The following is a 25964-nucleotide window of genomic DNA, read 5'->3' on the forward strand; positions in this document are numbered from 1 at the left end:
TTATCATGTTTCCTTATTGGGATATGGTCTGTCCATGTGATGGCCACCAATTCTGAAGCAGGACATCTGGAAATAGAATTACCTGAACGGTTCTGTGAGATAGGTGCAGGAAGAACTGAAAGGCCAGCAATTATTAATGCATGTGAAGAGTGAATTCCAGCAAGGGATCAAGTAAAGGCTGCAAGTGAAGGCTTAAGCAGCAGAAAATGTACCAAAATGGTAAAATAGATAGGAAGATGATGCTTTGAAGAAAGAGGATGGAAGGGTGAATGGCCATGTATGAAGAGATAATTAGCTTGAGATCTCTCCAAGCCGTAGACTGTGGATTCACACCATGTGCAGAAATGGGAAAAGACAACTTATTCTTTCATTCAATAATAATTCCAAATGTCTTGGTTCATATACATATAGGACAGGTCGAACATAGCTTTCCGAACAGAATGCGAACCATGTGTCATTACATGAATTTGTATTTGATAAACTCCAATCTATAACATAGTTTGAAAAGCTTCTCCTACTTTTAATGGGTCTGCAGTTCAGATAAATTAGCACCTTTCGCAAACACAGAGTTTAACATTCGTCATCTTATGTTTATGTATCCATATGTATTATATGTGTATTATTTACATGGTGGATGAATGGACTGGTGTCTAACTGGAGAAGGAATTGGTGTGTGAGAAGGGCGTTTCCTATGCTGCTTGTTGTCAGTTTCCTGGAGGAATGTTTGGAAGAGATCTGGTGAAGTGATGGAGTTTTTTATCACCTCGAAGAGGGGAACAGCTGTAGTAAGGGGTTGTGCATTCATTAGGATGGGAATGGTAGAAGAAGCTGAGAGGGCAGTTGCTCAGATGAATGTGAAATGGTTTTCAGGGAGGAAGCTTACACTGCGTAAGGTGAAAAACAGGCCGGATGTTGTAAACAGCATGTTAGAGAGGTGACAGGGAACCAGCGGAGAGGATGTGAAGTAGAGAAGTGGGTCTTCTGGAGATCCACAGAGTCACATGGGAAGCTGAAAGGGAAGCAAGTGTTGGTCAGCATGGGAAGCTGAAAGGGAAGCAAGTGTTGGTCAGCAGATCCTTCAGTGGAGTGGAGAAAGGGAAGACCTCGGAGCCCTTGGCGGGGGAATGTAGCTCAACCCCCCGAACCAGTTGCACATCAGGAAAGAGGTTTTGGGCCTGGTTTGAGGAGACAGAGCTAGGAAGAAAGGTGAAGGTACTAGTTAAGAGGTTGTTGGGCCTGGGTTGAGGAGATGGAGCTAGGAAGAGGTGAAGGTCCTAGGTGTGCAACTTGGTTGGGTTGGGTTGTGTTGGATTGAGGGTCAACCTGAGGTCGATCCAACCTCAAGAGGATCCAACCCGCAACCCGCAACCTGACCTGAATTCCATCCCAAGGTTCCCAACCCGAACCTGACCTGAATTCCTCTATACTTGACCCTAAACCGACCTGATATGGCCCACCCGACCCAAATTCATGTGATTATTCACAACCCAAGCTGACCTAAATTTGCTTGACCTAAACCCAACCTGATTTCAAATTGGAGTTTTCCAACCCTAATCCAACTTGAGGATGCTGACAACCTGACCTGAATTCCGGTTTGGTGAGTTGGGTTTGGCTTGATCCAAACCCAAGTTGCAGCCCTTGAAGGTACATCTGGACGTTTTCTCAGCTCCTTGAAGGTGCTGAAGTGGTGCCTATTTGCTACAGTTAAGGTTGGAGTGTCAATTATGAAGGTAGGTGAATAGCTATCTGAGAGCTGCAGAGTGTTAGAGGACTATGTTGTTAAGACTCTTAACAGCTCCAGTATGTGGTTTTCCTTGTGTTTTGAAGCTGTTTTTGAGAGGATTATTCATGCCAGCAGAAGTATCAAGGATGGTCTGATCATATCTATCTGTCATTGGGTTGATTGGACCCTGGTAGGTGAAGCAAGGAGTGGTTCCAGCCGCAGAGCTTGCCCTTGGAGATCTGGATTCCAGATGTGATGAAAGTTGCTGGTTCAAGCATCAGTATCGTAGTAGAAATAGAGTCAAAAATGCTGTACTGTGAAGAGATCAATTTTGCTAGGATGGACGTTAGGAAGAGCTTGAAGCTGCTCCAATGAGAACTGAAGTATGCATTGGGGATGTGGTGATTGAGATTACGGTTGTTAGCTAAAGTAGCATAAGGGAAGGGAAGGTAAAGGATGCGGCTGGGGCAGTTCATTATCTGCTGTAGGAAGAGCTAGAATGGTGGTGTCTTAAGCCATTGAGGGAAGGTGTAAGGAATGTGTGCACGTGCAGGCTACCAGCTAGGGGGGAATGCGTGTTATGGCTAAATTGGTGCTGCAGGTGGTCAGGGTGACGCTTCCAGGCTGATGTTCAAGACAGCTGAAATCGATGATTTTGAATCGGGATCGTGAGTGGCTGCCCTGGAGTTTGTGGAACTCCTTCGTGGATAGGCTCGTGTAGAATTTCCCTTGGGGCCTGTTTGATTTTTCAAAGCTGGTGTAAATACCTTGTAATTGAGTAATTATTACCCTTTCACCTGTTTGAAAATCCATCAGAATTTCTGCCTTGGAAACCGGTTCAAAAGAGTTGGTTTAAATTTTTGGATCCCATGGTGATGTATATGATGTATCTGTTCTATCCATCCCTTTTACCACAACATTTTGAGGCATGAGCCAAAAAATGAGGCAGATCCAACACTCAAGAGGTCCACACCAAAAGAAACAGTGTCCCCAAGAGGTTTTTAACGGTGAGTGTTCGATTCCCTTTTTCCTGTTGCGTGGTCCACTTGAGCTTTGGATATGCCTCATTTTTGGTACATGCCATAAATTCATTTGGAATAATGGATGAATGGTGTGGATAAGCGACGTGCATTATGGTAGGACCCACAAATATTTTGTTCTTAGTTTTGCGTCTAAAAAGTAGGTGGTCAAATCAAGCATCGGAAAGAATGCTGTAAATACCTAAGTAAATAATTATTACCCATTTACAAGGTATTTACCAAGGAATTGGAAAATCAAACAAGGCCTTAGTGGTTGTTTGGCTGTATGGATTTTGGGTAATTAGGAACTAGAATCCGGTATTTTCAACTCAAGTCATGTTTGGCACCACCCCAAAATTTTGGATTTCGAATCCAACTTGGATTGAAAATCCTCACAAGGACCCCTTCTACAATCCAATAGAAAAAGTGGGGTGCAAAATTCTAAATTTTCAATCCTCTCCAACTATCATTACTGCTCTCTCCTAGTCTCTTAAAGGTCCAAAATCCAGGTTGCCAAATGTAATTTCTGAATTTTACTGGATTGAAAATCTCAGCTACCGATTGCAACCGAAAGAATGCAAAATCCGGGTTTGAAATTCCAGGATTTGGATTCTCAAGTCAGAATCCATGCTGCCGAATAACCCCAAAGTCGCAGCCTGTGGGACTTTGGGAGTGAGGCTATTGAGGGGCGGAATGGTCTCCTTGATTACAATCAGCATCTCTTAGCTGTTGGCAGAACATGCAGCGACACAGCATCTTGCAAGTTTTCAGAATTTGTTTTCCATAGATATTTTTTTTTGCAAAAAAATTATTTTCAAGAGTAGCAACCAAACGGGTCCTTATGGTTTATATACCCATATTTATAAAGTTGTAGGCAATAGTCTCTCTTTTGCACTCAAATCTCTTTCCCAATAACATGCAAATCTAGAGCAATTTTTGAAGGGATTCATCACATGTGATCATCCAAGTGCATATGCAGATTGATCCAGGGCAGCGCATTCGCTGTGAAACCATGATGTAGGAAAACTCAGGTGAGGCTCGCTCCCATTTCTCATCTTTTATTCTTAGAATAAAGATGTGGACCATCAGCCAATTTTGTTTCCAACCTTTCCTCAGAATGCTACTGATTATATTATTAGGATCATCCTATACGTGTGTTTTTTGAACCTTTGCCACAGACCGTTTGGTACCATGCAAACAGTAGGTGTTACCATGAAAATCAGGTTGGTCCACTTCATGTGGATAACACCTTTGGAACCAGCAGACAACCAATGGTCTGACTCATCATATGGTTGTGGCCTGTCTAACAAGTGGATCAGCCTGATTTTTGAGAAGAGCAATCATCATGATGTGACCTTTTGTTTGCTTAGTATGGATGTCATACACATGTGGCATGTTGGAAGGAAAGATAAGGCCTGCATGGTAAGTTCCCATCTGGGTTGCATGTAGGTGATCAATTCTCTACTACAATACTAAAGTATTTTTCCTTCTGAATATGAAAACCACATTACTTGAGTGGGTCCTACCCAACCTTTCTTTCTTTTCTCCTTCACAAAACCATAGTTCTGAGTGGGTCTGCCCATCCTTTTTTCCTTTTCTCCTTCACCTTCCATTCTATTTTCTTCACTGTGTATATGTGCAGTGGCCCCAAAACTAAGCCCATCAAGGTCACGAAGTGAGCCACCTTTGTGTGAAGAATGAATGGTTCTGTGTTTGAGGTACATGTCTGGTCTACCCGATGAGTAAACCTGCTTGATTTTCAGGTTATGAGATATACCAAGTTGGGCCCACCTGAAAAAAGCCTGGATCTTGCATATGTGCCACATTGGCATTCATAGGGGTACTATGATTAGATTGGCTAATCCATGGGAGAAGATGGTCAAGATCTTTGATCTCTACCATTTCCAATGTTCCCATCATCCAAATAATTGGACAATCACCCATTGTACCTCTTGGTTACATTTGTGTGATGTAGATGGATATATTGAGCTGGTGCAATCATGTTGGTGGCACCATCTTTGTCAAACCGTTGATTCTCGAAATGGAAGGCAATGAAAAACTCATAATGTTATTTATGCATTCCTGATTTATCAATGATACTATTATCTCAACCAGGTGCTGGGGATGTTCTTTGTTCGACTAACATAGCTTAATCCAAATGGATTTAGACGAAATATTTATTGTCATTTGCCTCCATGAATGTTATTGGATTATTCGTCTTTTGCAGGGTAGAAACCATTCACCGTGAATCCCCCGTCAATAGCGATGACTTGGCCGGTGATATATGAAGCAACAGGCAGGCAAAGGAACGCCACCAAAGATGAAACCACCTTTGGATTGCCAAAGCGTCGAAGGGGAGTTCGTGCCATCATTCCTTCCACCAATTCCTTATTTCCAAGAACCTTTAAAAGGAGGAGAAAAAAGTTAAAAAAAGAAAGAAAAAAGTTTAAAAAAAAAAAGAAGAAGAAGAAGAAGAGAAAACGTGAATTACATTATTGTTGTGAGGGGAAATAATATAGTAGACTACAAACTGCCGTAATAGGGTACCAGACCAGTCTCAGAGGAACAAGTGGAATCCAGAACCAATTTTCCAAAATTTTCTTTGATTTTATTTATTTTTTGCTTAAAATTGCTTTCAAGATTTCACTTGTTCCTCTCTTGTTGGTCTAAATACCCTATGTAAGTCCATATTCTATTGTTTCGTTTCCAGCATGGGAGATGTTCCTTTCAATAAGTTTGTGAATTATCAAATTCTCATTGGGGTGTAGTAGCCAGTTGTCTGGAACTGAAAGGTACATTGCACCCGATTAAAAATGCACTTTCAGCTTGAGGAAAACCTTGATAAACTGGCAGCATGATGGATGATACACAGACAACTATAAATTGCTTACAAATTGCCATGTGGCATGTAAGTAATTCAAATTAATTTGTCTAGATGGGGACCCAGTTTAGATGTACAATAAACCGAAAGTCACACTTATTTGACTATCGTATTGATGAATGTTTATTGGACAGTTAGAAATTGAAAATATCTGATGGCCCTATTTTGACAAGTGTCCATGAATCAGAAGTTAGGATTGTTGAACCAATCTAATTTTGAGACTGTGCCTTGGCAATATTGGGTGCCTCAAAATTTAGCCGGTTTAATTTGGGTTGATGTATGTCATGTCTACAATTTGTGAGTGCGTGTGTATCTAGGGCCAGAGTATGAAATAACTCCCACATAAAGCAAAGGGTGGGGTACTTTTTTTTTCCAGGACTCAGCCTCTGGGGATTCAGATTCACAAGGGTGATTGGTTTTCCAGATTCTTTCAACCATAAGTGAATAGAAAATCGGAGGGGAGAATTTTACAGGGGTAGACAAGGTTGTCTTGTTCATCCATGGTGCAACACAATTAGTACGTATATTGTCTTTCCCCCACTCGCATGCCAGATTCTTTGCCAGCTGATTCAATGCTCCTAATAAAAACATAAGACTAATTAGAAATTCTATGCTTCATTTGTCATTACAAAAAAAAAAAAAAAACCCCTCTTGTGTGTGTTGTGCTGTGGCACATGTGAGATTTCAGCATTCCTTCAGGTATGATACCCTTTTTAGATCTTCTGGCCTAGAACTCAGGCCATTTCACACTTCAGCTGGGCTACAACATATCAAAACAAATGAACGGATAGAGGATAGAGAAAAAAAAAAAAAACAAAAACCCCATCAATTTATTTTGTATGTCGTGGCCCACCTGAACAATGGAATTGTCTGGTTTTTAGGCAGAAGATTTAAGCATGATTTCCAACCTTATGGGACACTCGTATCTCACACATGCATTTCATAATTGCACATGTGTCCATGCGTGGATGTGTATGACTCCACGTGTGGAAATAGCCACCCTCTAATTACACGTGCAAATCTGTCATTCCAAGCTGTCCATCAAGCAGTTACAACACTCCAATGAAGATTCCCTTGCCCCATAAGGCTAGTCAACTGATCAGGTCCCCCAGAATTTGTGAATCAAATGAATGGCTTAGAGGAACACACTCCAATTTTTTTTTCCCTACCCATACATTTGTTCCTCAAATTGCCGAGGACCTCAGATCAGTTGAGCAAGGGATTCTACATGGTTGGACCTGCCCGATGGACAACTTCGAGTCCCCACCCCCTTGTAAATGGGTCTTTGTTGTGGCATGGACCGGTGGGGTTGTTGGGTCTTCGTGTGTGTTTGCGGTCGATTAACAAACTTCCAAGGAAGGTTATAACTTGGGTTTTATGTTAAGAGCCATGATCAGATACAACGGTTGCATCATAAGTTATGATACAACCACTTTCCCTCCCAAACAATCACATATGCAGAATGTCTTACAGAATATCCCATTGGTGCAAAAAGTGGGCCACCTTATGATGATCCCCTACAATGAGAATTAGGTTGGAGCAAACAGAGTAGGATGCAAATGTCAATATCAATGATAGCCTGTAGTACAATGACTGCATCAGCCTGATTTTCCTACTAGGTGGTCATCATGGTGTGGCCCGGAATTTGTTAAGACGGCATATACTACATGTGAAATTGTCTGCATTACAAGTAATGATGCATCCAACGGCTGTATCTGATCATTTCTCTTCACATTTTCCATAAGATTACCTTTGAGAGCTGAATAAACTGTCGCAGCACATGTAGCTACCAAACTAGCGGCTGATGATAAGAAAACGATGCTTCCTTGTCCTGATGCTTTCAAGAGAGGGTGAGCGAGTTGGCTGAAATGGTATGCTGATTCGAAGTTGGTAGCGGTTACAAATGAGAATTCTTCAGCAGTAACCTCAGCTGTTGGCTTAAGGAGGAATGTCGCTGCATTGCAAATCTAAAAAGCAAAAGGCAACCATAACAAAAAAACCACTGCTACGCGTTGGAAAAAGAAAAAAAGGATCCATGTAATTTCCTTAGTTAAGAAGACATCTAGTGCCACAAACCAGGTCATTCTGATTCATCAGCGCACTCACACCACACACACCCATGCATGGTTAAACAATGGTAAGTTACATTGATGGGAAAGAACACTATACACACTATGTAAACCTCATGGTTTTGGATGCTGATATTTTCTTAAGAGTGAAAGGGCTTCCCTAGGATTAGGTTTTATAGTAGAGAGTGAAGCATCTCAAATCAAACCTTAATAACACACCTATTTAAAGAGTGGGAGTGGATAGATGTTACCCTTACCATGGGGCCCACCTTAATGATGTGTTGTATATCCACGGGGCCCACCATAATGTTTTGTTCTATATCCACACTATCTATATGTTTTTCCAGCCCATTTTAGGATGTGTTTCCAAAAATTAAGAAGATCCAAATATCAGGTGGATCACACCATAGGAAACAGTGGTGATTGAATCTTCACTATTAAAAATATCGTAGTCCACACATTAATGCCCGCCGTAATGTTTCCTTTCCATCCAACCTGTTAATAAGGTCAACCAGACCTGGATGAGGGGATAGTGTAAAGATCAGCTTGATCCAAAACTTTTGTGGCCCACAAAAAGCTTTTAATGCTCATTCAACACTGTTTCCAGTTGTGTGGTCTCCCTGAGATATGGATCTGCTTATTTGTTAAGATCACCTCCTAAAATTATATGGGAAAACAGATGGACGGCATGGATACACAAAAAAACCCATCAAGTTTAGCCCCACACGGTAAGGTTAACACCCACTAATGTGTTACCCGGGTAACACCTAATCCGCTCCCTTAAAGAGCAACTCCCGCCTGTCTTTTATTCCCATGATGATGAAGCTCATCGAATTACTTGGTGATGACATGATGAATGGACCAGCCTGATTTTTGGACCAACAAAGGTTTTTATTGTATGACTAGGATCAAGCAATCATACACACAGGTACTGAAAATTAAAATGATATGGTGAAAATGTTTCTACTCAAATTACGGTGAAGAAGTTGTGTAGGCCCCACCATGATGTTTATATATATATATATATATATATATATATATTATAAATTCTGTTAGCTCATTAGTACATGTAAGACCCGTATCCTATACTGTACCGTTTCGTAGGCTTCCGCGGTCCTTCCGGTTGAATTCCGGTGACCTACGATCTGTTATCGGTATTTGTGTGCGATCTTGAGTCGTATCCCGTATTTAAGAGTAGGCTTGACCCGAAACTTGCACCTTAGCGACCGCGCCGTCGCTGCGGTTCCAATGCCGGGTCTCACGCGCTGAGGTGATACTCGGGCCAGGAGACGTGGGCCCGCGTCCAGTTCGAGAAAAAATATCTCACATTGTAATTTCAAGAGAATCTCTACGAAATGTCACATCAATCCATCAATCAATCAAAATACTCCCATCACCTCACACCCCATCCCTAAGTACAACCACCCTTCCCCTAAAGTCAACACTCTCTTACAACCAAGTACACCTACCCATCACTCACCATCCCTCTCTCCCATCACTCCTCTCCTATCATCTCTCTCTCTCTCATTCCCCCAAGCCACCCCAAGAGAAGAATCGTTCATGGCTTCCATGGAGAAGCCATGTGTGGCTCACCTTCCTATCACTCAATCCCAACCTCTAAAATTGATTCAACCGTTGAATCTTATTCCCTTGAAGCTCTATAACGCGTTGGTGGAAGAATGAAGAAGAAGATCCTAAGGTGGGTGATTTATTTTCTTGATTTGTGATTTAAGGGCCTACATATGTCGGACCCATCTTGATGTATGTGTTGTATCAAGAGGGACCCATAGTGGCAGGGTCCCTCCGCTACTCCGATCTCTCTCTCTCTCTCTCTCTCTTGTGATGGCTTATGGCCCACCTAATATTTGATCCAGACCATCTACCAATGGATCCCACCTTGCTGGTGTCCAGTGGTTGGTTGGACGGTCCAGCACTGCTGGTACCGTCCAGCAGCCCTAGGCGAAAGGAAAACACAAATTGCAGCTTGATCCAATGTGGGGCCCACCATCTCGACGTGCTGCATCAGCACGTGGGACCCGCTAGCCTGGAAGTGGATTGGCTAGTGCACCACAGCAGCTGTGGGCTGACCTTGATGGCACGTGTGGCCAACACGTGCGTGAGACCCACCTTGAATGTACGTGCCTTGCATCCATCGTCAGTCCAGCACAGCCAGAAGATCTGGATGCTGGACTGGGTGGTGTAATATTATATATGTTATATATTATATTATAAATATTATATATGTAATATATATATATATATATATATATATATAATATATATATTTGGGTGGGCCACTTCCACGTGGACCCACCATGATTTATGTATTTCATCCACCGTCCATTCCAGGACGGTGGGACCTACCCTAATGTATCTGTTCTATCCTCGTCGTCCATTGTATGGACGTGGCACCCACACGTGTGGGGTGGGACCCACTATGATGTATTTATTGTATATCCACTACCGTCCACCTAACGGTGGTTGGACCCCACTGTAATGCATGTGCTTTACACACACCGTCTATCCATTTTCAGCTTGTGTGGGGGCCATCCCACACGTGCTGCACGTGTGGAATGGGACCCACCATGGTATATGTAATCTGTATCCAGCCGTCCGTCTGTTCTGGACGGGCAGGACCGACATTGATATAAGTATTCTATGTCCACCCGTCCATTTGGGCAGGACAATGGACCCCACCTCTGTTGCATGTTCTATATCCAGCCGTTCATCTGTTTTGCTGGACAATAATAATAATAATAATAATAATAATAATAATAATAATAATAATAATAATATTATTATTATTATTATTATTATTATCTTATGGTGGCCCCACGTGGGACCCACCTGCTGTAAATGGGTTGGCTAGTGTATCGTACTCAGCTGTATAGTTGATGATTTTACGTCAACGAGTGTGGAGGTGGGGCCCACCTTATATCCACCACCCATCCATTTTGACATGGCTACACCATGATGTATAGTTTAATCCACACCGTCCAAATATTGCTGGAAAGTGCTGGATTATGTTTGGATGGTGCTGTGGACCCCACTTTGATGTATGTTCCATATCCACACCGTCCACAATGTTTAGATAGTGCTGGACAATGTTTGGGTGGTGCCGATTTACATGGATAATGTTTGGACAGTGCCGATTTACATGGATAATGTTTGGATGGTACTGATTTACCTGGATAATGTTTGGACAATGCTGATCATCATACGTGGGCCATGTGTGCAGTGGTACACATGTTACACCTACAACTATTGAAATGATTTTTGGTGCGGCCCATATGATGAGGCCCACCTTGATATATTTATGGTCGTCCATGAGGCCCACCTTGATATAAGGCCGTCCATGTGGTGTATTTGAGGGCCCATGAGCAGGGCCCACCTATTGTGTATCTATGGCCTTTGTCGAGGCCCAATATGATGTTTTTATGGCCCGCCTTGATATATTTGTGGCCCATCCCTGAAGCCCACCTTGATATATTAGTGCGGTCCATTGATGTAGCTCACTTGATGTATATGAGGCCTATGTGATGAGGCCCATTGGGATGCATTTGAGGGCCAGGTTATGAGGCCCATTGTGATGTATTTAAGGCTCGTGGGCGTGGCCCATTTTGATGTATTTGAGGCCCATAGGCAAGGCCCATTGTGATGTATTTGAGGCCCGTGGGCGTGGCCCATTCTGATGTCTTGAGGCCCATGGGCGAGGCCCATTGTGATGTATTTGAGGCCCATGGATGAGGCCTATTGTGATGTATGTTAGGCCCATGTGAAAGGCCCGTCGTGATGTGTATTAAGCTCTTGAGTGAGGCCCATGGTGTTGTATATTTGGCCCTTGTGTGAGGTCATGAGTCCACTATATGTTAGGATCTATGAGCGTCATTCCACGGGGGCAATGTTGGTTAAATGTCCACATTGTCGAGGTCGATTGTCGATGCCGGTTGTTGATACCGATTATGAGTATGTGACAGCATAGCATCATGGTACATGCCCATACGTATCATCTGCATGTTTGCTATGAGATGTGGTTGATCATTACATATGTCATTGAGCATATTGTTATGAGACTCCCTGATAGGCGAAAGTTATCTCACATGAGTACACGATATGCGCAGGATTGATGCATGACTGGATTGTATGACTCATGTATCTTGCATTATGATTACTGTACGCCTTGACGACATCAGGGCCGTAGCCTCCACAGGCATATCGTGGATGGTCAGACGGGGCACTGAAAATTTGTTTTACCATCAGGCTGCCATAGATGACCCTGGGTGAAAATTTCTAAACTCTCTTGGTATCAGAGGATGCCCCAACGTCGAGACCGAGTGGATACATGAGCGCCCGAGTGCCGAATACCAGGAGGCCGTGTCTCCCACTGTGTCGTGGTCGGTTGGGAGGGGGTGTGGCCTTACTCGCCCGAGAGTAGGGGGCATAGCTAGGCTGAGTTTGACCAGCTCGTAAATGGGTTCGCTATCGACGTACCAGATAGGTATTGACAGACTATTGGTCAGACAGATAGTGAGGTTTCTTACGCTCACTTGGATTGTGCTGTTGGGAGAGGGACAGTGTCATTTGGAGTGTACTAAACTCCGATGATTTTCTAGAGAGGAACCGTACTGATATGTGGACTTATTGAGTAGGAGTTGCATACTCATGTATTCATTTCATTCACTATCCACTCGGGCTAGTGGTGCGCAACTAATTGTTATGTACCTTCGCATGACCATGATTTCGGTTAGGCACGCGACTAACCTGAGATCAGAAGTTTACTACATTGAGTCTGACTATCCAAATTTAAGTATGAGACTGGTTTGGATAGAAGTCCCTTGTGATGGACCTTATAGTCTGAGATACTATGCACTGTCATCCCGACTTTACATTTCAGCAGGGTCATTACATTCGCACAGCATATCGCATTACATCCGCAGCATATGACATTTTGGGTTGCTATGTTTCTGCATTTATATGGCCTAGATACGACTGACGGTATTCGTGGACTCATCAGGATTTGCATATTGCATTGCATCATCGGCATCTAATATTTGGCTTGCTGTCTCCGCATTGCATAGTTGATCTACATTACTTCATTAGTATATGATATTAATTTTATTATATTTCTGCATCGCATAGCCTGGATAAGGCTGATGGTATTTATGGGCCTATCAGTATGTTTTCGCATTACTCTGATATCGTATGATTCATGATCTTATTAATATTTCTGCTTATTCTGATATCGTATGATTCATGATCTTGATAATATTTCTGTTTACTCTGATATCATATGATTCATGATCTTGTCAGTATTTTCGCTTATTTTCGACAATGTATGATTATGGCATTGTATTGAATACTTGACACTTATCTTGTGCACACACTTACACCACCCTCTAAGCTTTTTATAAGCTTATGCACGATAGATACGTGCAGGTGGCGTTAGGTTGCAGTAGCATTGAGCTTGGAGCATGCAGCAAACCTCTGGAGCTTTGATTTTCAATATATGTATTTCCCTTTCAGCGTTGTATTCAAATGATTATATTAGTGGATATGTGATGATGATGTTGCCTTTATGTTTTGGGTATATTTGTGGTTATACTTATTGTGAGATAAATGCACAAAAAAAATTCTCATTGTAGGATCCCAGGATCGGAATTTGGCGTATGGACACTAGGAGCTGAGAATGGGGTACTACAGAGGCTATCTGCACTGGATTCGGTGATCGGGATTCCTGTGAATCCGATCTCCGGGTTTGGGGTGTGACAGTACACCCCACTGTCAGTTCACACTTCACTGTTAGCCACCCCCACCAGGGATCGATTCCAGGACCTCAGTGTTGAAACGAGGCATCTTTCACTCAGTCCACCACTTGAGCTATGGATCATGGTGTCCCCACCATGATGTGTTTATGACATCAATTCTGACTATCAGAGGTGCTAGATCTTGTTTTTCCATGGGCTAAAAAATCATCCTGATTGGAAATTCAAATGGACCACAACGTAGGGAACAAGGATTCTTGCCGTTGATTTTGTAAATGCCTCACCGTGTTATGTACCATTCATGTGAAACATCTGCCCCGTCTAAAGGATAGAATAGACATAAGGCCATTCTTAAACTCCGGTAGGGACTCAGAGCATATCAATGTTTAGCATGCAATCTCAACTTGTTCCTGCTGTAGTGGCCTACCTAAATTTCTTATCGGTTTGATTTTGTGCACAAGGCCAAACAAGGGGTGGTCCGTTTGATGGTTGGAGTGGATCTCATCAACACGTTGTTATGGGGTAGGGCTGAAAGTCGAGCGGGATGGGTCGGGTTGGTGCTCAACCCTAGCTCAACCCAAGGTTCCTATACCTCAACCCTAACCCAACTCAACCCAACATCGGGTTGGGAATTCTCAACCCAAGCGGGCTCGGTTGGGTTGGTGGGTTGGTCGGGTAGATATATGCTAATATTTTCATTATTACATTAGTCTATTACATTTTCAATATGTCTTATTTTGTGTACCTATAATTTTATATTATATATATATATATATATATATATATATATATATATATATATATATATATTGTCTAGTAATATAAATTTTTTCTAAACAAACAAGCTAAAATATAGGACAACTGCTTTAAAAGTCATATTGTGTATCAAACAATCTATTTGGGAGAGAGAAATATGGCGTATCCTGTTAGCTTGAGTTACCAGAAATGACAAGAACTAATGAAACATGATGGCATTGGAATTTCTTGTTCCTTCAATATAGACGATCCACACTCAATTATAATTAATTTATAAGGAACTTATATATTGATCGGGTTCGGGTTGGGTTAGGCAACACAAGACCTCAATCGAGCACAACCTAAGTTTTATCGGGTTGGTGTTTGTATGGCCCAAGCCTGAGACCAAACTCGATACATCCTGCCCAAGCCTAACACAACGTCGGGTCGGTCATGGGTCGGTCGAGTTGAACCCGCCCAACTTTCAGGCTTAATATGGGGCCTATGGTGATTCATTTTCGGTGAAAACTTCTTCATTGAATCATTTTCATGCATCACGGTGGGGCCATTGCGATGGACGCCGACTGCATACTGACAATGACAGTAGCCGTCGCTGCTGGACAGTGATCTGTGGGCCCCACAATGATGTACGTGTTTTATCCATGCCGTCCATTCATTTTCACATATCATTTTATGGAAAGAGCCAAAAAATGAGACAGATCCAAATCTCAGGTGGATCACACCATAGGAAATCAATAGTGATTGAACACAAAACTTACTAGGTCTATTGTAAAGTTTATTTGCCATCCAGCTTAGGCCCCACAGACCTGGACGAAGGGATACAAAACTCTTGTGGCCTCAACTGTTTCCTGTAGCGTGGTCCGTCTGAAATCTGTATGGGCTCATTTTTGGACTCAAGCCCTAAAATGAGATGGCAAAAATGGATGGATAGCCCGGAAAGAACGCATACATCATTGTCGGGAATACTTTAGCAGTCTTAAGCATGCAATTCGCGTCCCATGGGATTCATAGCAAATGTTTTCGGACGCTGTAGCCACACAGTCTCTACTGGAAGATGATTTGTGGCCCCGCCATATGTATGTGTTATATCCACGCCGTTCATCCATTATTCCAGATCATTTTAGGGGATGTGCCCAAAAATAAGACAAATCCAAATCTCAGATGGATCACACCACATGGAAAAGTAGTCATTGAATGCTTACCATTAAAAACTTTTCCTGAGTTACAAAACTTTTGGATGAAGCTGATATTTGTGTTATCCCTTCGTCCAGGTCTCTCTGACCTAATAACAAGTTGGACGACAAATAAACATTGTAATAGGCCTCGGGAAGCTTTTAATGGTAGGTGTTACATCACCATTTTTTTTCCACTGGTGTGGTCCACCTAAGACTTTTATCTATCTCATTTTTTGCTTCGCGCATTAAAATAATGATCCAAAAAGGATGGATGGTGTGGATAAAACACATACCGTGTTCAATGTTTTCAACATCCCATTTAATCATTTTCATATGTATACGGACGCACAAACACACGGAGAGACGCACTAAAGTAAAGAGAGCGAATAAAAATCCAACAGTAAACTCACGAAGATGTTGAGCTTTCCTTGGAAGAGAAAGGAAACGTCCTCCATCAGCTTCTCACGGGCCTCACGTACTGATACATCGCAAACAGAACCCGTTACACGGAAACCCGATTCTTTCCATACACGGAGGCACTCTTCCAGCTCAGCTTCATTACGTGCACATGTATGTACGGACGCTCCAAACTCGGCCAGCTCCTCTACTATAGCATGCCTGTATGACACTACGAAGGGACCCACGTGAGCGTGTGTTACACCAACCGGAACTCAGATTTGGTAGTGACCCCTCCAGTACCGATGTCTTGGTGCTGTGGGCCCACCATGATGTATGTGTTTTATCCATGCCCTCCATCTATTTTTCGAGATCATTTTAGCCTATAAGCCCGAAAATGAGGCAGATCCAAATCTCAGGTGGACCACACCACATTTAAACAATGGTGATTGGACATCCACTGTTAAAAACTTCCTATGGCCCACTGTAATGTGTATTTCCCATCAAACCTCTTGATTAGGTCACACATACATGAAATGAAGGGGAAAAACAAATATTAGCTTAATCCAAAACTTTTTTGAGCCCCAAGGAGTTTTTAATGGTGGGCATTCAATCACACTCTTTTCTAGTGTGGTCTACCTTAGATTTGAATGTATCTCATTTTTGAGTTAATTTCATAAAATGAGCTGGCAAAAAGGATGGACGGCATGGATAAAACACAAACATCATGTGTGGCCCCACAGAGTTTACCGAGTGCCCAATTAACGTTCAGATTCTTCTTCCCGTTGGAGACACGTGGGTGTGAGACAAACGGCGTACTTACGAACGAACTTGTATTGGCGACCCGGATTGCATATGATTCCACGCACAAGGGTAACTAGGTGGTGTTAGAACCCTATTGAGTCAACTATGATGTATGTGTTTTATCCGTGCTGTCCATCCATTTTTTTTCTAGACTATTTTAGGTCATGAGCTCAAAATTGAAGCATATCCAAAGCTAAAGTGAACCACACCACAAGTAGTTGAAACCTTTTGAGGTGACGGTGATGTTTGTTTGTCCTCGAATCTGTTCATGAGGTCGCCCTGACTTTGATGAAGGGAAAAAATAAATTAGCTTGATCTAAAACTTTTATGACATTAAGAAGTCTTCAACCATGGACATTTAATCCCCACTTTTATGCATGTAGTCCACTTGAACTTTGTATATGCTCAATTTTAGGCTCATGCCCTAAAATGACCTAACATGTATGATCCATGGGACAACCCACATTAACGGTATTTTGCACATGATAGACGGTCCACACCAAAGGTGAGCTCCAAATGACGGGCAATTAGTAATGGTGGGCCACACATGATTGATAATGCACATCAAGGTGCACCCACATGATGGACAATCCACATCAAAAGTAGGACCTAATGATGAGTGGCCCATATCCAAGTTGGGCCTGCATGATGGACGGCCCACATTGGATGTTGGGTCCAAATGATGTAAGGTCCACATTGAAGGTTGGCTTACATGATATGTGGTGGATATTGAAGGTGGGCCACACATGATGGACAATAACATTGATCGTGGGCCCACATGATGGATGACCAACATCAAAAATGGGCTCTATATAATGAACATTAATAAAGGTTAACACTAATGATGAATGACCCACATCAAGGCAGGCCGTGTATGATGGACGACCCACATCAAAGGTGAGGCCCACAAAATGAATGAATTATTTTAAAAGATGGCCCCATATGATGGATGGTGAATGTAAGGACAATAAAATAGACTTGAAAGATGAATACTAGACATGCATACTTTTTTACATTTTAACTTATAATTGTTTGTCAAACATATTTATTTATTGGATAAGAAGAAGCTAAGATAAGGTACTTATGTGGCGTAAGATAAACTACTTATCAAAAGTAACTAAAGATCCAAAAGCTCCTTTAAAAAAATTACTGCCATTTAAAGTAAAATAAATTAATTTACAGGCAGCTACTAAATACATCCTGATGATTTTTTATGGGACCGATATTTTATACTTAAAAAATAAAGTTTATCACCTGTAGAGGGAATGGTTTTCAACATTGCAACATGTGGCCTGAGAGCCTGGAGTACACTGTACTTGCGTACAGACTCCGACACTGCACGTGAAAGAGTACGATGTGGAGAGGAACCTTGAGTCCTGATGAATCAGGACATGAATAGTATACTGATACACGCATTATGAATAACCTGGGCTGTGAGTTGTAAAAAGTTCCTTGCGAGGCTGGATCCAATACAAACGTCTGTACCTCGCTTTTAATGTAAAACGTTCGGCGTCCACTGTGAGGTTTTAATGGCATCCAATCCTTTTACATGTGCAACCGAGGCTAAAAGACACTTTCAGCCTTCATTTTTTCAACTGAGGTTAAAAAATTGTAGCTGAAGGCCTTTTTTCTTGTAGTGATGATGGATGGAATGGACGTAATTAAAACTTAACAATGGTCTTCATGGGATGATTGTACATTTGGTTCAACCAAAAAACCTTTGTATGGGATTTACCCTCCTTCCCCAATTAAACATTCCCAAACACCGCTTGTCTGACTGAGCACTGTGTAGAGGAGAGCGTGCCTGAGATCCAGGCCATCCCACTAGTCGCACTGCCTTATGTTTACCTTGGAAACAAAAAATTGGGTCACTCCAAAAACTCAAGTAGAATACACCGTAAGGAAGATGAGGTGCCCAATGTTAGTTTTGTATGGGGTCAGCTGTGGTTTATATATGCCATGTGATATGACTATACTTACTAAGATGAATTTACCATAAATCAATCTATTCTTAAACTTAGATGGACCACATCAATTGAATTTATAGGTTTTGGGCATATGTTTGCTTCTTATGGTGAGACAATATGGCTTTATGGCCAGCAAAAATATCCATATTATCCCTATTGTCCAGGATTCCAGACGTTAACGAAAGCCATTTCCCTTCACTATCCAGCTAGGCCACACTTACCATATAATATAAGACTTTGGTCCTTTTCTAACCACCCAGTATTTCTCAATGAGGGTTTCACGGATGGATTGCTTGGATACTACCCATGTGTACCACAATGTCACGTGCAGAGAAGAAGAAGGGGAGAGAGAGAGAGAGAGAGAGAGAGAGAGAGAGAGCTGACCCAAGTCCTTTGGTGCCGCCGGTGACCAGTGCAGTCATTCCTTGGAGGGACCATCCCTTCCTTTTCAGCACTTCTCCCATTTTTTATTTTCTCACGCTTTTTTCTCTTACTAAAATTATAGATTATAGAATGTTGGTATATAAGCGATGATTTCAAATACAGAGGTTAATCATACTCTGGCACAAAACCCAATGTATCTAGTGCATGAATATCAATCGTAGTTATATATGACGTTAAGATAATGTTCGTGTGGGCGTGAGAACAGCCACTTGTTGGTGGGCGTACTCCACATGGTTTGTGGTATAGAGTCAGTCTTACGTTAGTTTATAAAATGGTTTGCATTTATCTTCCTCATGCCTGGCACTGATATTCATCCATCCTAAATCTCACTGCGTATGGAGCTTATCCCCAAAACCATGCTGATCAAACAATCCTAACCATCTAATTAATAATTTAATGGCGCGCATTAAATCAATTAGTTAGAAGTAAAGTAGCATGTGAAGGGGAAAAAATTCCGATGGTTAGTGTTTCCTTTTCAGTGAAGTTTGCTAAATCACCAACTTAGCTATGGATAGAGCACACCTTTTAAAGGTGCAAAGCTAACATAAGAATCTAACACACGATTCACATACCTATAGACACTTGAGTAATGATATCTCTAGCACCTGCCTAAGCTTTGTGGGCCACCATATTCTATACATAAAATCTAAATCTACTCCGTCTATTAGGTTGGAACGCTGTTTTTATTATTCAAGAAAGATGTTCAAGTCCCGTTGTCAATCTTCTACAGGAAAATGCATTTTGATCACATCAGGGGCTCTACCAGTATCTCAATTGCCCACATGCTGACGGTGTAATTACAGAGTCTTCACATATCCTTTTGATCTTCCATTCCTTGCTAGAGGGAACCTAGTTCTGGACAAGCCGGGCCTGGGAACGGTAAGGGTTAGTTATTGAGACCCATAGAATTTGAGTGCATGATATGTTTCCCTTTCCCCTCGTTCTATTGAAAGGGCAGCCCAAATTGTAATTTACAGGGTATAGTTCCCTCAAATATATATATATATATATATATATATATATATATATATATATATATATATATATATATATATATATATATATATATATATATATATATATATATATGTGTGTGTGTGTGTGTGTGTGTGTGTGTGTGTGTGTGTGAGTGAAAATGTTCTTGGTCGAGCTCATGGGAACTTCACATGACGTTGAGTTGTGTGGGCCCCACCATTATGTATGTCGAAAATCAACACCGTGCATTTGATGGGTCCCCTTTAAATTATGAGATATCCCAAAAATCATCCGTATACGGAACTCAGGTGGGCCATACCATCTTAAATCATGTAAAGACATGCTTAAAACATAAAAAAATACTTAGTGGGGCCCACCTAAAATTTGGATGAATCTGAAACTTGGTCTGAGCCCTCATCCAAGTGGGACACACATAATGGATGGGCTTGATTTGTGAACCACACCTCGGTGGGCCCAAAACATGATTATGAATGTTTCAATGGGAGGGTTACCCCTCTCAACTTTTGTACGTGGTGTGGCCAGCGAAAGTCATCAATTGACTTGATTTTTAAGCCCGAGGCCCACCATGGAATGGTGCATCTGACTGATGGTGTTGATGTTTGACATGCATCACGGTGGGGCCTACACAGCTCAACCTCATGGGAAGTTCTCGTGAGCTCGACTTGCATAGAACCTTTTCCATATATATATATATATATATATATATATATATATATATCCCCCAAAATAAAAACTTCTCCTCTATATAAAAAAAAAGGTTCGGAATGCTTTTTTTTTTTCTCCTTCACCATACACACTATAAAACCTCGTAGTGGTCACACACGTAAATTTTACCTAAAACTTCCACGTTAGGTTTTGTGGCTTGCCTGAGTTTGGATCATGCTGATCTTTGTATCTTTCTTTTATCCTGTTGAAATAAACCTGATTAATGGGTTTGATATAAAAAAAAAAAAAAACATACTCATCATGGTAGCCCCACACAAACCAGTCGTTGGCATCTCATCCCCACTTCTCCCTAAGACCACCTACCTGAATTGTGGATCCTGTCTGATTTGTCCCTTGATCTAGAATTAAGGATAGAACGTGATGCATGGAGATGATTTTACATGTTCAAAATGGTGGGGCTCAGGAGCATCACGTGTTTTAGGCGCCTGTGTGATACATGTGTTGTAGAGGACTAACTCCTAATTAATGAAATGGGCGCGCGGCCATAAAATCACCGTCACGATCATTGTTACTGTTAACTTTTATACGGTAAATGGACAAGAGTTCTCCCATTGGCTTCCACGAGGGTACTTGGTCCCTCTACCAGGTTGTAGAATAAGCTTACGCAACAACACTTTTCACGTGGGGCACATTGTATGGTCGGTATGGCATCTAACGTGTCCACCAAGGTTGCGTGCACTATAAATTCGGCTTATTTAAACATTACAAGTTAGCAATCATATAAATTTATTATTGTAGAAAAACATGTCACATGATCGATGTAAGATAAGCTAAACTTAAAAAAAACAAAAAAAGATAAAAAAGATAAAAAAAAAAAAAGGATTGAATGCCAAGTCGCTAAATAAAAATAAGAGATAAGAGGTGCAAAAAGACTTACGTAATTTGAAAATATGGCTACATCCACGGGGTAACAATACAATTTTTTCTTCCCTAAAACAAGAGAAAATAAAAATATAAGATCAACCTTTGACCACTCTTTTGGACAAGAACTTTTCACTAAGTAATACCTAATAAGACGAATAAATTATGAAATACCCCTCTCTCTACTTATAGCCCTTCTTATATAAGTAACATAAGAAAGAGAGAACTTGCCAAAGCCTAATCCAAGTAGGTTTTGTTAGTGCACTGATTTGTGTACATATTTGTCAATTATGTGTGTATGTGTGTCAATGAGTTGTTTGATCTTTCAAAAGACTGAAGACACATGAAAACTTGGTGCATCAATGATTGAAGAAACATGTAAATTGAAGTACATTGGAGACCCTAACCTTAGATCCAAAAGAACCTAACCTCTAAATGATCATAACCTTAATAGTTAAACCTTAATTGATCATACCTTAGCCTTAGGATTCATATTGGAACACAATAAGATAAAATAAAATACATTGCCCAAAATAGTAGTTTTCGAGTGGTCCTTGATCTCATCGACAGTCCGTCGATGGATTCAAAGACCAACTCAATGAGATTGAAGAAATAGTCCAACAACCTAACAGATAATTTATCAATTTTCTCAATGTGATTGAAGTATAGTTCGATCCTATCGAAGGACCTTTGATCCCATCGAGCGGTCTTTTGATCCTATCGACAGAGCCGTTAACTAGTTATTTTCTAGCCTTTGTAACAAGAACTTTATAAAATTGATATTCGGTTCTTGAGAAAATTGATGGGGATTTTCGATCATATCCTTTATCCAAAGCCTCTAAACCAATGAGATCAAAGTCATTTTTGTTGCGCAGCACGCCAACAACATTAGTGAACCGAGATCTAATATCCAGTCTCACCTACAAAACGATAAGCAGGAAGAAAAATAATCTAGAAGTAGAATCTAAGCATATTAATAAACCACAAGACAGAATATACGTGGAAAAACCCTAATAAGGGTAAAAAATCACGAGTGCAAACTTCTACTATGAAGAAAAATGAGATTACAATCAATATATTAACCTTGGACGTATAGAAAACCCTTAGCATTGCTTTAGAAAATCCTTTTCCATATCCTAGAATAACCCTATGACCCTATTTATAGTTTAGACAACTCCCTTTCGCACCTTGGCGAAAACTGCCTCAAATTTACGAGTCCGTACCAAATCTGGACTAGAATCTAGGTAGCTTTGACTAGTCGAGCAAGGGCCTCGACTGGTCAAGCGGTCCACTCGATCGGTCGAGCACCCCATTCGATTGGTTGAGCACCGCGGAATTCCAAAACATTAGCCGCTGGACTTTGAGTCGAGCACCGCTTGACTAGTCGAGCAGTCTACTCGATCGGTCAAGCAGTGCGGTGAAAGGCCTTCATTTTTCAACGGGCGCAATTGGTGTGCTGGCTCCATACCTCAACAATTTTCTTGAGCTTTACCACTCTAATGAGGATTCCAACATTGATTGTGAAGATGAACTTGATCTCTCCTTTGTTATAGAGATTGGACATGAATATATAGTCACATCCTTATTTAAATCCCTTGAACACCCATTTAGGTGAATCCCCCCTTGAAAAATAATTATCCCATTAGTTATAGGAGATTCCACCATCCTCCCTTGCCTTGGTCATCTCATTAGTACATTACATATAAGGCAAACATTTATAGGAATTGAAGCATTAGCATCAATGATCAGAAGAGCAATTGAGAAGTTGATTCAATCATGGGAGGTCATTGAAGAAACATCTCAAGCAAGATACTATAAATGGGCTTAATCTATCAAGTTATCAAGTGTGATTTCATACACTCTTTCCTTATCTAGGATTGAGTGTAAGAGTGTTTTTTTTTATTATTATTATTATTTTTTTTACATGTGCACCCGACACACACCCACACACACTGTAGTGGGATTTCACCACCTATGGGTATCGAACCCAAGACCTCATGTTGAAACTCCTTAGAGTCTACCTTTGAGGTAAGGACTCGAACTTATGATCGAGTGTAAGATTTTATGACCTAAACTCGAATAGATTCTTGTGTATGACTCAGGCTCTTGTGTATGATCGATTACCAGAATGAGAGCATACGTGTTAGTCTCTGTAGCAGCCTCCAGTGGAGTAAACATAGGTAATTGGATTAGGATGAGGTTGTTTTTAGTTGATAGAAAACCAACTAAGTCTCCGAGGGAGCATCCGACGGGAGTATACATTTAAGTCCTTATGTAGGGTTATAAAGGTTAGGGGTGAACCTATTAAAAGCTTTTAAGATAGTAAACACCTGTACACTTAAGAAAAGTGCATCTGCCGGAAGTGGAGAAGGGAAAATAGACCACTATACATGCTTATGTTTGTGAATGTTAATTGAACATAATTCTATTCATGCTTGTAATGCACATACATGTTCACCATCTCTTATAGACTAATTGCTTGATTGGTATATCATTTGTAGTCTGTGTGATTGGAGTCACTTTGGCTTGAAAGCCTTAGTATTAATTTTCCTTAATTAGTTTAATTGATAAATTGTATTAATTAAGAAAGAAAATTTTAATTGATCCTAATCACTCCCTTTAGGACTTAACTATAATTCTATAGTTCCGCCAAGCTTCTACATGTCCCATGGTAGATAATCCACACAATTACAATTGGTATCAGAGTAGGTAGCTCTTTAAGGGTGTAATCGCCTATAGTTGATCCAATGAACTTTAGGATGGTGTCTGCTTAAGAGGGGTGTGCTATGTTGAGACTCAACTATTGCATATTTAACCCTTCAATTACATTAGTTTTCCTGACATTTAATTGATAATTTGATTTAATTATATACGTTTTTCTTATGCGAGCTGATTTAGAAACTTATGATAAATATGCACTTAAAGGGATGGATTTAGAGCTCAAAAGAAGATAATGAAGAATTGGAGATTTGGAAGTCATTAATGAAGAATTCATATGATAGAGATCCAAGGAAACCAAGTGAAGAATAAAGAGAATTAAAGATTTGAAGTGAAGAAAATGAATCTTAAAAATTGTCCTAAAAAAAAGATATTTTGAAATTCTGGGGCTAGAAAACATAGTTCTGAAATAATTCCAAAATAGCCTTCGATGACATTGAAGGTGCAATTGAAGCCAGTTCGATGCATTGATAAATTCAGGAATTTCGGGCTAAACTCGCTGGACAGTTCTGGATGATTTTCGATGACATTGAAGTCATTTCGATGACGTCGAAGGCATATGCGAAGTGTATAAATTTGAGGTGGTTTGTGAATTTTTCCAACTTGGTGCGAAAGTTTGAGTTGCAAAACTATATAAAGGAGTCTCTAGGCTATTCCAAACCATCTTTTAGGGTTTGGAAAGGGAGAGGAGGCATAGGTAGAGCGCTAACGACATTCTTCTACTTCGATTTTTTCATGGGTTCTAGTAGATTTTTTTGTTTTTCTTATATTTTTGAGTTAGCTATGACTAGTTAATCTCTTAGCTAGGGCTAAGAGGTGAAGCTTGTAGTGTGTTAGGATGTTTATTTTTTTAATTCTCATTTATGTTGAACTTCATTGATTTCTAGTATGAATTTAAGGAATATTTTCAGTTTTCTAAGATCTATTGTGACTCGAATTACAATAGATGCTGCGATAACTTTGAATATTTTTTTTCCATTATTAGATTATGAGATTGGTAAATCTTATTGTTTACCATCGTCTCCTAGGCATGGTAGGATGATGGAATACCTTCCAATCAATACTCCTTCATTGTAAGCTAATTCAATGCAATGTTCAAATTATGCTTCAATTATTTTATTTTCCAACTAGATAGGATAGGACTTCGATTCCAGTTGTGTTCATTGAATCAAGCATGGTAGCATCTTGATAGCTACAAGTGGATCCATGACGCTTTAGTTTCCTTTTGATTGATTAATACTCATTCACAATTACTTCTTTTATTCCATAATTTAGATTAATTTCTGATTCTAGTTGTACTTCTAGTTACTTTCAGAATACGTACAAATTTAGTCCCTGAGGATTCGAACTTGGTCTCACCAAGTTATTACTACATCGTGACCTTGCACTTGGGGTTGTGAACATGTTATAAGTAAACATGTTAAATAACCTAAAGTTAACCAATGTTATAACTATGAAGGTTGTGGACATGCAAACCTGCTAAACAACCTAAAGTTGTCCAATGTTATAATTGTGAGGGTTGTGGACATGTTGCCTTTGAATGCATTAACAAAATAAGATTTAAAGGCAAGGCTATGGCAACAACATGTGATGATACGGAGGGGTCCGAATCTGATTCATGAGACTCCTCTAGTGATGAAAAACTTGGACACTTACATATTCTAATG

General features: G+C 40.7%; 1 protein-coding gene and 1 pseudogene across 1 annotated transcript; one reads left to right on the forward strand and one right to left on the reverse strand.

Moving 5' to 3' along the window:
- Positions 1 to 6313, forward strand: part of LOC131244881 (pentatricopeptide repeat-containing protein At4g20740-like) — a 31354-nt pseudogene extending 25041 nt beyond the window's left edge.
- LOC131242876 (tropinone reductase homolog At5g06060-like) lies at positions 4785 to 19139 on the reverse strand. The gene is made up of 5 exons (XM_058241824.1): positions 18937 to 19139; positions 15796 to 16003; positions 7374 to 7590; positions 6095 to 6201; positions 4785 to 5144 (listed from the first exon to the last, which is right to left on the reverse strand). The coding sequence occupies exons 1-5, from the start codon at positions 19014 to 19016 to the stop codon at positions 4953 to 4955; spliced, it is 804 nt and encodes a 267-aa protein (XP_058097807.1). The 5' UTR covers positions 19017 to 19139; the 3' UTR covers positions 4785 to 4952.
- Between the last annotated feature and the right edge of the window lie 6825 nt (positions 19140 to 25964).

Source organism: Magnolia sinica, chromosome 1, assembly GCF_029962835.1.
Source record: "Magnolia sinica isolate HGM2019 chromosome 1, MsV1, whole genome shotgun sequence".
NCBI lineage: Eukaryota > Viridiplantae > Streptophyta > Magnoliopsida > Magnoliales > Magnoliaceae > Magnolia > Magnolia sinica.